Here is a 14,886-nt window from a genome sequence, read left to right on the forward strand (position 1 = left end):
CAATGATTTCATGGTCATCAATAGCCTCTTAATTCCAGATTTTTATTGAATTCCCATTTCATCATCTACAATTGTGGATTTAAGCCTAGGTCTCCAGAACATTACCTAGGCCTTTGAATTAATAGTCTAGCCAATAGGCCATAACCTCTCCTGAGCATCCAAAATGTGCACTCTTTATTCAATGAACTATGAGAAAAAATAATTTCTGCCTCCTTGTGTATATCTCCCCCCAGTTCTGCCTTGTCTTTCGCACATTACAGCAATCTCTTAGATCTGTTCCTACATACTTTTGAGTTATTATAAATACTAAAAACACCTCAATCCTGAGTTTTACAATTCTTCGGCAAACAGAAAGCAAATGAAAGATATAATTCTCACCCTTACCATTTTCATTGGCATGACTTCCTGACATCTGTAGAGAAGCATTACAGTAAACAAGCCAATTATGTCATTCTGTACAGATAATATGGCTGGGAACCCACTTAGTGATTACTGTAATTCTTTGAATAAAACCCTTCAGCTGGCTGAATCACTGAGAACCAAATGAATATGATTGGGAGAACTGGGTCAATCCAATAACTAGAAAAGATCCCAGTACCTACCTTAGAACGTCTCATCCAACCTTGGATGATTTGGGACAAGATCTCTGTGATGTTAATTTGGTGCAAGATTGACCGATGTTTAAATTGGAGTCGAAAAGGGTGGCACTGGAAAAACTACAGGTCAGGCAGCATCAGAGAAGTAGGAGAGTTGATGTTTTGGGCATAAGCCCTTCAGGAATGTGGGGGTGAAGGGGAATGAGAGATAAGTAGGGGAGTGGGGCTGGGGGGAAGGTAGGTGAGAAGGAAATAGGTGGATGCAGGTGGGTCAAAGAATTGTATTATTGGATGAAAATTACAAATACAATGACTTAGTCGAGATCAATGACACCAAAAGTTCAACGTGCTATTTCTAGTGTCTTTAAACTTTGGATTGGAACCCTTCCTACTGAACTTGCATAAATGAAATAAACAGTTTTACATTTGTATTCTGTCCACATCGTACCTGACATATCGGAATTATAGACAGCTATCCTTGATAGATTAAGCATGTGTGACTCTTGAAATAGGCCAGTATGGTGGCACTGGCATTCATTGACTATGCAAAGAATATTTGACAGAGTATAAAGCTAAATAAAGAGGTTGTTTTGACAATCCTACATGGTCTTTAGAATAATTGTTATAATCTAAGAGAACATCGTTCACAACCCCTGCTAGGTACTTCCAAAGTGTGTGCATGGTTTGATCTTGACTCAGTACAACAAAAATACAGGATAGTGTTCTCTGCTCTGGGCTATGTTCTATGGTCAATGGTCTACATTTTGAGAATTTATTTAATATTCTTAAAGGACAGAATTGTCTACTTAAGCTAATGTTAAAACAATTGCAGATGTTGGGTCTAACACAGAGCATTTGAAATCACTTGATCCTTGTTATATGCCTTGCCGTGTACTCCAAGGTCAGCTCTATATGCAATCTCTTCTCTTTTCCCGTCCTCCTCATTTAAAGAGGGACAGATGGTGGTGAGTTTTGAATCTGTTCTTAGCATCTGCATTGCAAACCAGCCATCCAGCTAACTCCGCTAACTTTACTTCCCTAAATGCAGTTTAATCTGGAGGAGACCATGCCCAAAACCCTTCTCTGTAATAAGGATTAGATGTAATTAACTTCTTAAAATTGCTTGTCCAAAAATAACAATGCATTGAATGCATCTTTCAAAAGCAGGTGATTTTGGCATATATTAGAGCCATTAGTGCTGTAGAATTAATGTTTGTTGTGAATGGATTCCCTAGTAGGAACATATAAACAACTGTAAATAGTGCACAAATAGTTGTTTGAACATTTGCACCTGCAGTCAAACACTGACCGTTGAATAGTTCTTTGCACCTCTGGCAGTAGTTGTACTCCATTTATGTGAAAGTACTGCCACTAAAATCAGAATTTCTATAGTATCTGTCAGTTTTTGAACGTAATCCTTTTCTGGACCTGTACCTGAAATAACATTTTTAGTTTTTGAGCAGAGCCTTTAGCTCATTCACTTTCAGATCCGAAAACCCTTGAATGTTTCCTCTTCCTAGTCAGTGGTACTGAATGTGTATTGTTTCCTATGATCCAATTATTCCTTTCATGGCTTTGCTTCTTTGCTCTGTCATCTCAGCTAAACAGAATTTTCTCTTCTCTGATCTGTTTCACCTTTTCTTTTAATGGGGCAGTTACTACTTATTTCTTCAGGTGGAACAGTTTCATTGGGAGAATAGGCTGAATCATTGGAATTCTTTACTCCAGAGAGTAGTGGAGGCCTGGTAATTAAGTGTATTCAAATATAAATTAGACAGATTATTAACTTGTAAGAGTTGAGGACCACGACAGGCAGACAAAAATGTCGACTTCAAGCTAGTCAGAACTGTCAATATCATCTTGAATGGTGCATTAGGCTCAAGGGCTCAAATGCTCCACTTCTGTTCCTGTTTCTTATGTTCTGTTATTCTAAAAAAGGCAGAATACTGAATCTATATTGATATCCATCAAATTATGCTTTAATGTGAGAAAAATGCAAAGAGGCTTCAAGCAGACTTGGATAGACTATGTAAAAGGGCAAGAACATGACAGATGGCACGTGCTGAGTGTAAAGTTGTTCATTGTTGGTAGGGAAAAAAACCCAGAACATTTCTTTACTGGGAAGGTTGTGTCAGAAAGTGTCCTTGAGGATCCTTCTTGAGTCACAGATAGCTTGCTTGCTGGTGCAGCAGTATTGCTGGCCTTTATTACAAGGGGATTTCAGTAGAAGTAAAGCTGCAATTGCAGCTAATCTTGGCGAAACTTCACGTAAAGTATTCTGTACAGCTTTGGTCCCCTTTTTTAAAGGAAGGATATATGTCCCATTTGAGGGAGTGCAATGGAAGTTCACAAAACTAATCTCCAGGACAGAAAGATAGTCTTAAGAGGCAAGATTGAGGAACCTTAGCCTAAGTTCTTTAAAGTTTCCAAGAATGACAGGTGATCTAATTGAAACATACAATGGTTTCATAGGGGCCTGACAGAGTGAATGTGGACACATTTGTCCCTATTTGAGTTTATAGCTGGGGACTAATGTAAAAATAAGTGATAGGCCTTTGAAATCATGGTTGAGGAATTTCTCATTGAGGGTGGTGAATCTTTGGACTTCTGTACCCCGAAGGCTGTGGTTGGCTGGAAGCTCAATCATTGTGTGTGTTCGAGATAGAGGAGATTAATAATATCAAGGCAGATGGGATGCTGCAAGAAAATAGTGTTGAGGTAGATGATCAGTCATGGTGTGATGGAATGGCAGAGCAGGTTAAAAAAGTTGAATGTTTACTCTTGTTGATATGTTCCTATTAGAAAATTTTTAGCTTCCCCTGTATCTTTATTTAAGTAAGTAATTTCAAATTGGATTGACTCCAGATGTACAGAATGGTTACATTTGTAGATATTTAATATTCAGCAATGCAATGCTACAGGAGTCTTCTGGCACAGTGGCAATGTCTCATCCTCTGCATTACAAGGTCTAGGTTCATGCTCGCATGCCACAGCTGTGTCATAAGATGTTCAAACAGGTTGATTTAAAAATAACTTAAAATAAATGCTTTTCTCAGGTTCTGCTCAAAATAGCTGCAACTGAGATACCTAAAAATTGCGTACTAAATGTAGATAATAAATAATTTTAATCATGGCTATAATCATGGTAACTTGTCATAATATAAAGACTTTATGCTGAATTGAAGATTTATGACAGTGAAAACCTTTTAACCCATGTTTAATTTAGGAGATCCTGTAGATTTTACACTATTTGCAATATTGAGTTTTTTTTACATAGAAAAAGAATGCGTACTGCTGTAATGATACAAAGGTTCCAATAAATTTTGTTCTGTAGCATTTGGACATTTGTTGTTTCAGCCCATACAAAAGATATGCCATTCACCTGTGAAACATGCGGGAAGTCTTTCAAGCGTAGTATGTCATTGAAGGTTCACTCTCTTCAGCATTCAGGAGAAAAGCCTTTCAAATGCGAGGTAAGTAATTATGTTAGCTGTGAATTCTGAGCAAGGGTCAATCAAGCCAAAGTGTTAACTCTGCTGTCTGTCCACAAATGCTGCCAGACCTGCTGAGTTTTTCCAGCAATTTCTGTTTTTGTTTCTAATTAGGTTTTTTGTATTTGCAATTATAATATCACAAATTGATACCTAATCATATTTGTTTTTTGAACTGCAGTCTAAACATAACATGAAAATTGTGTCTGAGCAGACATTCTGAAACCTGTGGAAAGATATTTCTTTCAAAATTATAAATTTGTTTACTGATTGAATCAGATTTGCTGCCTGTGACAGAAGCACTCACTGATGCACTTCCATATTTTAGCCTGTTTCACCATTTGATATATATAAATAAGTAAGTTTAATTCTGTGATCAAAATAACTTTGAATTCTGTTTAACACCAATCGCTGGCTATGAAATGTATTCACATAATAACAACATGTGATTATCAAATGAAAGTCCTCACTTTTATCTTGCTGGAGAGTTACAACTAAAACCAGAGATTCTCAGTACAAGATACACTGAAATCCAACCACATATGCTTGCTAGTGAGACCCTTTTAGCAATTCAAATTAAGAATGTATTAGGAACTTTATTTTATTTAAAGGTAATTTATATTGTATTGAGACCATTTACTAATTTATGCTTTTATTTTTAAAAAGTAATCAAGGTTATGAATAATTCATATGAAATAATATGGATCGCTGATTAGTCTGCCAACAAGGCAATAGGTTGCTAAAGCACAGATAAATTAGAAGGGCAACTCCAACTCAAATGGTTATTAATATAGCTGGATATTGTGCATTGCAACTAGTTTTTAGGTCACAGTGCACATGTGCATAATACTTATGAAGCAATCTAAAAGAATTAAAGAAGCTGCGTGTACTTAACCATAATTGAATAGAATACTAGAAATTGATCCTGAAACAAAAATAGGTAGTATATTCAATTTCATTAGGATCAGTTCTCCTCACAGAATTACAGCTAAAATGAACAGTAATGTGAGGAATTATTTCAAGCATCATGAACAATTTCTTTCCTGCAATATCTGTTCATGGTTGGATGGTCGATCTGTTGTTGTTGTTCTTGGACCTAGTGAGAAGTGATCGTGACCTAATTAAGATGAGTTGTTTCTGTATTCGATCAACCAAGAAAATGAGGCTAATGTGCTAATAGCAAACTATCTGTTCGTTAAAGATGCATAAATGGATAACTAAAATAAGTTGGGCTTTAAAATGATTAAATGTTTTTTAATATCATTTTGAAGTGGTAATTTGCATGAAGCGGATTTTGCTTAAAATGATTTGTCACTTTCTAAATGTTGCACTGTTTACATCAGAACGTTATCACTCTTGAAGCAACCATTAAACTTGCAATGTATAACCGATAATCCAGATATTGAAAAATTAAGTAGATTAATCATCTTTCAGAATTGTGATGAACGATTTCAGTACAAGTACCAACTTCGCTCTCACATGAGTATTCATATTGGTCATAAACAGTTCATGTGCCAGTGGTGTGGCAAGGACTTCAACATGAAGCAGTATTTTGATGAGCATATGAAAACTCACACTGGTAAGAACATGATACTGCTGTTAGATATTTATATTCTTAATTTTATGTGGTTAATTGAAATTTGCAATATACGATGAAGCATGAGTTTTTTCGGTAGGTGAGCTGGATTTTTCCCAAACATAACCACTTTGGCAAGATAAGGTTAGAGCACATCTACAGTCCAATGTGATATTAGCCAGAATATAGACTATGCACAACCACCTGATGAAGGATCAGCACTCTGAAAGCTGGTGCTTCCAATTAAACCTGTTGTACAACAAAATAACATGCCACTTCATGACACAAATTGTGTATCATCTTGCCAAAGTGGATTTATTTGGAGAAATCCAACTCATAACTACTTTGGAAAGATGACCCACAATTTGTGTCATGAAGTGGAATGTTATTTTGTTGCATAGACTGTATTCTGGCTAATATCATCCTTGCACTGTAGATGTTATCAGGAACCAGAGCTGGCAAAATAAAATCTGATTTTGAGAGTTAAAATTCTATATATTTGGACATAAATAGTACCTGATCATGCATTGTGACTAAAATGCATTGCAAACAAAAAATTATTTTCCTGGTGGGAAACTTAAACCCAATACTGTAGCTATTTTTTGTCTGTGAAGTTTGCTCATCTTGGGACACGAAAAAATATCAGTGCAAGAAATTTTATTTTGAGAGCTGAAGGTTATGGGCCACAAGAAAACAATCTTGGAAAGATCAAATGAGTTGTCAGAAAATATAATGACTTATATTTTCCATTATGACAGTCTACAAGCTGTTTTTCATTTCAAGTTGGGTGGCATTTCTACAGATTTTCTGTGAATTGATTAGGGAGTGTTTTGATTTTCAGCATATGTTATTTGTTAGCTGAATAGATCTGTAATAGAGACAAATGGCTTTGAGTAAAGAAATACAATTTAATTCACAACTGTTTAAAAACTGGACATAAAATCTCACCATCTTCAATACAGTATTGATCACTTTCAACGGTTTTGAATACTACTCCAAAAGTGCCACATATATCTGAAAATTCAGATGCTAGCATTTCTTATTGATGCTTTAACAGCTTGTGAGGAACCAATAATCACCAAATTCTAGGCATGTGTCATTATTTAATATCATAATTTGATTTTTTGCAAAAAACGTTGCTGTAAAAAATGCAGCACATTTCAGCACAGAATTACATTTTTCTTTAAATGCACATACTGGCTAGATATAACATTTTTAAAATTCAAAATCTGCTTCTGTAATAAATTCCAATGTCAATAAGCTTAAAAATGCGGTTATGTTCTATTCACAGCAAACAAATACATTTTGTGACAATCCAGTTTGAGAACAGAAGTAAAATTAGATCCCATTGTATTAAATATTATTTTAAAAGTCAGTCGACATATAACCTTGTTCTTCTGTGGTCATAAAATGTCCCTTTTAAACACTTGTGCATTTTTCAATTTCATATTAAAGTAATTGTTGCTTGTGACCAGTGTCTCTCCGCAATGTATCAAATGGTGAATTAACACATATATGGTAGAGTGACGCCAATCTGGGCTTCCAGTCTATGTTGTTGTGGCAACCATTTGCCTTTTTTATTTACAGGTTTTGTAATGATGGTATCTAGCCCTTTAAAATATAAACTGGTGTTATTGCAAATTATATTTCCTGATTAATCTCTCTTGCGTTAGGAAAGAGTTGTCAATACAAATAATATCAGTCCCAATAATTAGGCATTTTAATTTGAAGACTGTAGCATGTGATTTTTTTCAGAATCCTGTAGACTTTTAATTTAAATATATGCTATGGAGTAGAGGTAATCCATTTTAAGTTCAAAGCAACACTGTACGGTTTACAATGTTTCTAAACCCCAAGTGCTTGTTGCAATATATAATCTGCTGAGACAACCATTTTTTTTTAGTTCTGATTTTTAACTGTTAAATGTGCTACTGTAATCCTTTTTATAGCCTGACATCCATTCAAGTGAGTTTTTTATTTTGTTATTGGAAACAGTATACTACACACATATTTCAAAATGTATTTTACAAGATCAAAATTCATATGTTTCTTCCTTTTTGTAACCAAACTTATTTTATATTTATCTTTTCAGGGGAAAAGCCATTTATCTGTGAAATCTGTGGCAAAAGTTTCACAAGCCGACCAAACATGAAGCGCCATCGTAGAACCCACACTGGGGAGAAACCATACCCCTGTGATGTTTGTGGTCAACGATTCCGGTTCTCCAACATGTTGAAAGCTCACAAACAGAAATGTTTCCGGGTCAGCAGCCCTGTCAACTTCCCACCTACTGCATCTGTCACAACCAAACCGACTTCTTCTTCTTCTCCTCCACCAGTCACTATAAGCTCCCATAGCTCATTTCCCCCTCGACCAATGCCACACCCTCTTTCCCATCTGCATCTTCATCCTCCCCATCATACGCTTTCAATTCCAGCTGTTGCACATCTTCCACCGCCACCTACCCTTTTTAATGCTGAAGCCGTGAACCATAGATGCCAAAATGAAAGCACTTTCCTGCACCACATTTCTGAAAAAAACACTGTAGCAGGTGGAAGCCATCATCATTGAAACATGGATATTTCTACTTGACGTTTAAGCTGTGCCGACTGTTTGGCAATATTCCAATTTAACTGTGCACTAAACGGCAAAGCAAAGACTGAGCAATCATTGTGAACTACAAATATTATTTTACTAAACATCCACGTACTTATTGCAGTTGTAGAACTAGCAAAACAATTTTTATCTAATCTATTGTGTAAGACAATTAAGCTGTCTGTGTACAATGAACTAAGGTTTTTATCATTTTTTAAGAAAACTCAGATGTATCCAGTTTTGTCACTTCATATCTGTTGATAAGATATGCTTTTTTAAATGTTAGACTATTCCTTTTGCATTAAAGTACAGTTTCTATTGCATTAAGATATTCTGGAGAAATTTAATCTACTAAATTAAATAATTACGTTCTCTTACGAAACATGAGAGCATTACATATTATCACTGTGCAAAAATTTTTCTGAAGCTAGTAGTTGAGACTAGATCATGTTCTAGCCTAACCTGTCCGGATAAAGCATTATGAAAAAATCCTGTCAATACATGTCTTTCCCTTGACTTAAAGTTTTTAAATGTCTGTGTAGAATATGTAGAAATAATTCTAAGAGATAAATGTATGTCATTATTGTAATAATTATATTTTTGTTCTTGTAGCTGTATTATACATAAAATTCAGTTTTACAAATACTGAGCACATTTATTCCAAACATTCTGCGGAGACGATAACCTTTTTGAGTGTAAAAGTGTGCACAATTACAGATGAGTCATGATACATACCTCTGCATTCTTCGACTTTCATATCTGTAATTCAAGAACACCGGCTTTTATGCAAAAGAAATTGTAAGAAAGATAATTTGATGCATTTTAAGGTCACTAACTTTTTGTCACAAGGGTCCAAATTTGTATGCCTCCAATCTACAAAGGAAAACAAATGTGAATACATAAATTTTCATTTTGAGAAAATGTGGACCAAGCTTTTAAGTAGTTATAATATAATTCACAAAATACTTAAATCCGCTACAGATGTTCAATATTGAGAAGTTAATACTTTTTTAAAACGTTACTTCAAATTGAAGACATCAACAGCCATCTAAATAACATTATTTTAACATTATACTATATCTGCCAATATCTGCTCCAATGCTTCCAAATCAAACTAATTCAGTCTTGCTTCATTACAAACCATTTCTTCCTGTTAAAGAAATAGCATTAATCACGTTCTCCTCTGCTCCTTAAATTTTTTTTTTGAAATCCAGTCTGTGTACATTTCCCTATTTACAATAACTTCTTCCATTCCTGAGTTCCTAATTTCTTTCCAATGATAGGGACATGCACCATTTGAGTGTTTAAACACTGATTGTGGCTGCAGTGCCTTGGCACTTAAGCCATCTGTTTCTGGACTGAAAACATGGAAGAAAATGTTGTCTTTAGTTTTAACAAGAATATTATAAATTTCTGATGAAGGGCTTTTGCCTGCAACATCGATTTTCCTGCTCCTCGGATGCTGCCTGAACTGCTGTGCTTTTCCAGCACCACTCTAATCCAGAATCTGGTTTCCAAAATCTGCAGTCATTGTTTTTACCTATTATAAATTTCTTTCCGGGTAGATAGAAAGCAATAATGTTTATGTAATGATGAACCTTCTGCTCTTGATGTTTTTGAATTGGTGTAGCATGTATTTATTCATAAACATTTGCTCAGATTTTCCTACAGCCCCACTTGGAGCAGAGTTACTCAGGTAAATTTAATTCTGTGTATCTCAAAATGATAAAATTGTGGTTGCTGGTCAGAAATGGATCCTTTGCTATATCATAACTAAATTGCAAAGATTTTGTGAAATGGGATGAACACCCCAATCACTTTCACTATCCCTAAATACAGCTAGTTAATTCCTCTCCAAACATCTCTTTAGATCTTTACCTCTAATCAGCTACTTCAAAGAATAGAAAGGCACTGAGAGTGGTGAGTTCTTAAAGCCACTTATACTGGAAGTGCACATGTACGCCCTGTATGTTATCACCTTAAAAACTTTGATAATATTATATGCAAAGGCTGCATTGCAAATGCACTGAGAAGCATGATAGTGAAAGACAATTCACCAGCGTGGAGGGCCCATTTAAATGTGCATACATGAATGAAAGTAGCGCACTGTGTGCGTGTGCTCATATCAGCAAATGCAGCCAAATGAGATAGCTCTACCAAAGAGCTGACAAAGGCACGTTTGATCTTTTTTTTTATTCTAAGATTCTACTTTATTCAAAATTTAAAATAGTTGTTTTCTAGTATTTCTTGCAGTTGTTTCACTGCCTCCCTAAAGCTAAATGGGTCTTTAGGAAAACTGGTTTTGTATCAGGCTGTAGTCTGATCTGCCTTTAAACACAAGATGCTCATTTTCAGGTTTGTAGAAGGTGAACTTTAATAGTTGCTCCAGAAGAGAAAATTCATTTAATTTAGTCTGATTGCCAATTTTGTTGTCTGTATTCAGAGCTATTTCAATAGAAGGACAAACCACAACCAGATTTAAACAACAAATGTTTTTCTAATGGGAGATTTTTCCATATTGGCCCATATTTCAGTTTTTGATGGGATCATTTTAAAAATGTTTCAGATGCGATAAGAAGTCCGATGGTTGAAATCAAAAATAAGGGAAAGGAAAGTGCTTTTTGTTTTGATTTTTGTGAAACCTAGTTATTCATGGAATCGCTACAGTGTTCAAACAGGCCTTGTGAATCTTATCAGATCGAATGGGTTAGCTGGAGAGACAGTTGGAAGCAATGAGGAATTTGCAACAGCAACAGTATGTGATGGATATAGGAAGGGGGCAAAGTCTCCGATACAGTCACATAGATGGGTTAACTCCAGGAAAGGTAAGAGAGGTAGACACCTCGGGCAGGAATTTTTTTTTTGGATCTACCCATTTCAAACAGGTATGCTGTTTCAGAAAATGTAGAGGGTGATGGATTCTCAGGGGAACGTAGCACGAACAGCCAAATTTCTAGTATTGAGACTGGCTCTAATGCAACAAGGGGTACTTCGGGTTCCAATAGATCAATTGTGTTAGGCGATTCTCTAATCTGAGGTACAGACAGACATTTCTGTGGCCAGCATGAAAAATCAGAATGGTGTGTTGCTTCCCTGGTGCCAGGATCAAGGATGCCTCAGAGGGCGCAGAATGTTCTCACAGGGGAGAGGGGCCAGTAAGAGGTCATTGTCCACATTGGAGCCAATGACATATGAAGGGAAAAGGTTGAGATTCTGAAGGGCGATTACAGAGTTAGGCAGAGTTTTAAAAAAAAGGTCCTCGAGAGTAGTAATATCTGGATTACTCCTGGTGCTACTAGCTAGTGAGGGCAGGAATAGAAGGATAAAGCAGATGAATGCATGGCTGAGGAGCTGGTGTTTGGGAGAAGGATTCGCATTTTTGAATCATTGGGATCTCTTTTGGGATAGAAGTATCCTGTACAAGAAGGACGCATTGCACCTAAATTGGAAAGGGAATAACATACTGGCAGGGACATTTGCTGGAGCTGCTCAGGAGGATTTAAACTAGTAAGGTGATGGGGGGGGGAACCTGTGGAGATAGTGAGAAAAGTGATGAATCTGAGACTGGTTCTTAAAGCCACTTATACTGGAAATGCACATGTATACCCTGTACGTTATCACCTTAACGTTGATAATGTCATATGCAAAGGCTGCATTGCAAATGCACTGAGAAACATGATAGTGAAAGACAATTCACCAGTGTGGAGGGCCCATTTAAACGTGTATGCATGAATGGAAGTAGCGCATAGTGTGCGTGTGCTCATATCAGCAAATGCAGCTCTATCAAACAGTGAGGGCAGGCAGGGACAAGGTAGGACTAATAAACTGCATTTATTTCAATGCAAAAGGTCTAACAGGGAAGGCAGATGAACTCAGGGCATGGTTAGGAACATGGGACTGGGATATCATAGCAATTACAGAAACATGGCTCAGGGATGGGTAGGACTGCTAGCTTAATGTTCCAGGATACAAATGCTACAGGAAGGATAGAAAGGGAGGCAAGAGAGGAGGGGGGAGTGGCATATTTGTTAAGGGATAGCATTACAGCTGTGCTGAGGGAGGACATTCCTGGAAATACATCCAAGGAGGTTATTTGGGTGGAACTGAGAAATATGAAAGGGATGATCACCTTATTGGGATTGTATTATAGACCCCCTAATAGTCAGAGGGAAATTGAGAAACAAACTTCTAAGGAGATCTCAGCTATCTGTAAGAATAATAGGGTGGTTATGGTAGGAGATTTTAACTTTCCAAACATCGACTGGGACTGCCATAGTGTTAAGTGTGTATAAGACAATTTTCTGATTCAGTATGTGGATGTACCCACTAGAGAAGGTGCAAAACTTGACCTACTCATGGGAAATAAGGCAGGGCAGGTGACTAAGCTGTCAGTGGGGGAGCACTTTGGGGCCAGCAACCAAAATTCTATTAGATTTAAAATAATGATGGAAAAGGATAAGACCAGATCTAAAATTGAAGTTCTAAATTGGAGAAAGGCCAATTTTGATGGTATTCGGCAAGAACTTTCGAAAGCTGATTGGAGGCAGATGTTCATGGGTAAAGGGACGGCTGGAAAATGGGAAGCCTTCAGAAATGAGATAACGAGAATCCAGAAAAAGTATATTCCTGTCAGGGTGAAAGGAAAGGCTGGTAGATATAGGGAATGCTGGATGATAAAATAAATTGCGGGTTTAGTTAAGAAAATGAAGGAAGCATATGTAAGGTATAGACAGGATAGATCGAGTGAGTCCTTATCAAGAGTACAAAAGAAGTAGGTGTATATTTAAGAGGAAAATCAGGAAGACAAAACGGGGACATGAGATAGCTTTGGTAAATAGAATTAAGGAGAATCCAAAGAGTTTTTACAAATACATTAAGGACAAAAGGGTAACTAAGGAGAGAATAGGGCCTCTCAAAGATCAGCAAGGCAGCCTTTTTGTGGAGCTGGTGAAAATGGGGGAGATATTACATGAGTATTTTGCATCAGTATTTACTGTGGAAGAGGATATGGAAGATATAGACTGTAGGAAAATAGATGGTGACATCTTACAAAATGTCCATATTACAGAGAAGTGCTGGATAAATCCCCAGGACCTGATCAGATGTACTGTAGAACTCTGTAGGAAGCTAGAGAAGTGATTGCTGGGCCTCTTGCTGAGATATTTGTATCACCAATAGTCACAGGTGAGGTGCCAGAAGAGTGGAGGTTGGCAAACGTGGTGCCACTGTTTTAAGAAGGATGGTAAAGACAAGCCAGGGAGCTATAGACCAGTGAGCCTGACGTCGGTGTTGGGCAAGTTGTTGGAGGGAATCCTGAGGGACAGGATGTATGTGTATTTGGAAAGGCAAGGGCTGATTAGGGATAGCTAACATGGCTTTGTGCATGGGAAATCATGTCTCACAAACTTGATTGAGTTTTTTGAGGAGGTAGCAAAGAGGATTGATGAGGGCAGAGCGGTAGTTATGATCTATATGGACTTCAGTAAGGCATTCACCAAGGTTCCCCATGGGAGACTGATTCGCAAGGTTAGATCTCACGGAATACGGGGAGAACTAGCCATTTGGATACAGAACTGGCTCAAAGGTAGAAGACAGGGTGGTGGTGGAGGGTTGTTTTTCAGACTGGAGGCCTGTGACCAGTGGAGTGACACAAGGATTGATGCTGGGTCCTCTACTTTTTGTCATTTACATAAATGATTTGGATGCGAACATAAGAGGTACAGTTAGTAAGTTTGCAGATGACACCAAAATTGGAGGTGTCGTGGACAGCGAAGAGGGTTACCTCAGATTACAACAAGATCTGGACCACATGGGCCAATGGGCTGAGAAGTGGCAGATGGAGTTTAATTCAGACAAATGTGAGGTGCTACATTTTGGGAAAGGAAATCTTAGCAGGGCTTATACACTTAATGATAAGGTCATAGGGAGTGTTGCTGAACAAAGAGACCTTGGAGTGCAGGTTCATAGCTCCTTGAAAGTGGAGTCACAGGTAGATAGGTTAGTGAAGAAGGCGTTTGGTATGCTTTTCTTAATTGGTCAGAGTATTGAGTACAGGAGTTGGGAGGTCATGTTGTGGCTGTACTGGACATTGGTTAGGCCACTGTTGGAATATTGTATGCAGTTCTGGTCTCCTTCCTGTTGGAAAGATGTTGTGAAACTTGAAAGGGTTCAGAAAAGATTTACAAGGATGATGCCAGAGTTGGAGGATTTGAGCTATAGGGAGAGGCTGAACAGGCTGGGGCTGTTTTCTATGGAGCGTCGGAGGCTGAGGGGTGACCTTATAGTGGTTTACAAAATTATGAGGGACATGGATAGGATAAATAGGCAAAGTCATTTCCCTGGGGTCAGGGAGTCCAGAACTAGAGGGCATAGGTTTAGGATGAGAGGGGGAAGGTATAAAAGAGACCTATGGGGTAATTCTTTTCACACTAAGAGTGGTATGTGTATGGAATGAGCTGCCAGAGGAAGTGGTGGCGGCTGGTACAATTGTAACATTTAAGAGGCATTTGGATGGGTATATGAATAGGAAGGGTTTGGAGGGATATGGGCTGGGTGCTGGCAGGTGGGACTGATTGGGTTGGGATATCTGGTCAGCATGGACGGGTTGGACCAAAGGCTCTGTTTCTAT

General features: G+C 37.5%; 1 protein-coding gene across 3 annotated transcripts in view; it reads left to right on the plus strand.

Annotated features, from left to right (window-relative positions):
• LOC140465868 (zinc finger protein 652-like) overlaps nucleotides 1-8,890 on the plus strand; it is a 65,198-nt gene extending 56,308 nt beyond the window's left edge. For all 3 annotated transcript variants that reach the window (XM_072561736.1, XM_072561738.1, XM_072561737.1), the window contains 3 exons: nucleotides 3,954-4,069; nucleotides 5,522-5,666; nucleotides 7,756-8,890. In XM_072561736.1, coding sequence (XP_072417837.1) covers nucleotides 3,954-4,069; nucleotides 5,522-5,666; nucleotides 7,756-8,234 — 740 coding nt within the window. In that variant the 3' untranslated portion in view covers nucleotides 8,235-8,890. The remainder of the gene's footprint in view (nucleotides 1-3,953; nucleotides 4,070-5,521; nucleotides 5,667-7,755) is intronic.
• Nucleotides 8,891-14,886: the final 5,996 nt, after the last annotated feature.

The sequence above is a fragment of the Chiloscyllium punctatum genome, chromosome 42 (genome assembly GCF_047496795.1).
Source record: "Chiloscyllium punctatum isolate Juve2018m chromosome 42, sChiPun1.3, whole genome shotgun sequence".
Taxonomy (NCBI): domain Eukaryota; kingdom Metazoa; phylum Chordata; class Chondrichthyes; order Orectolobiformes; family Hemiscylliidae; genus Chiloscyllium; species Chiloscyllium punctatum.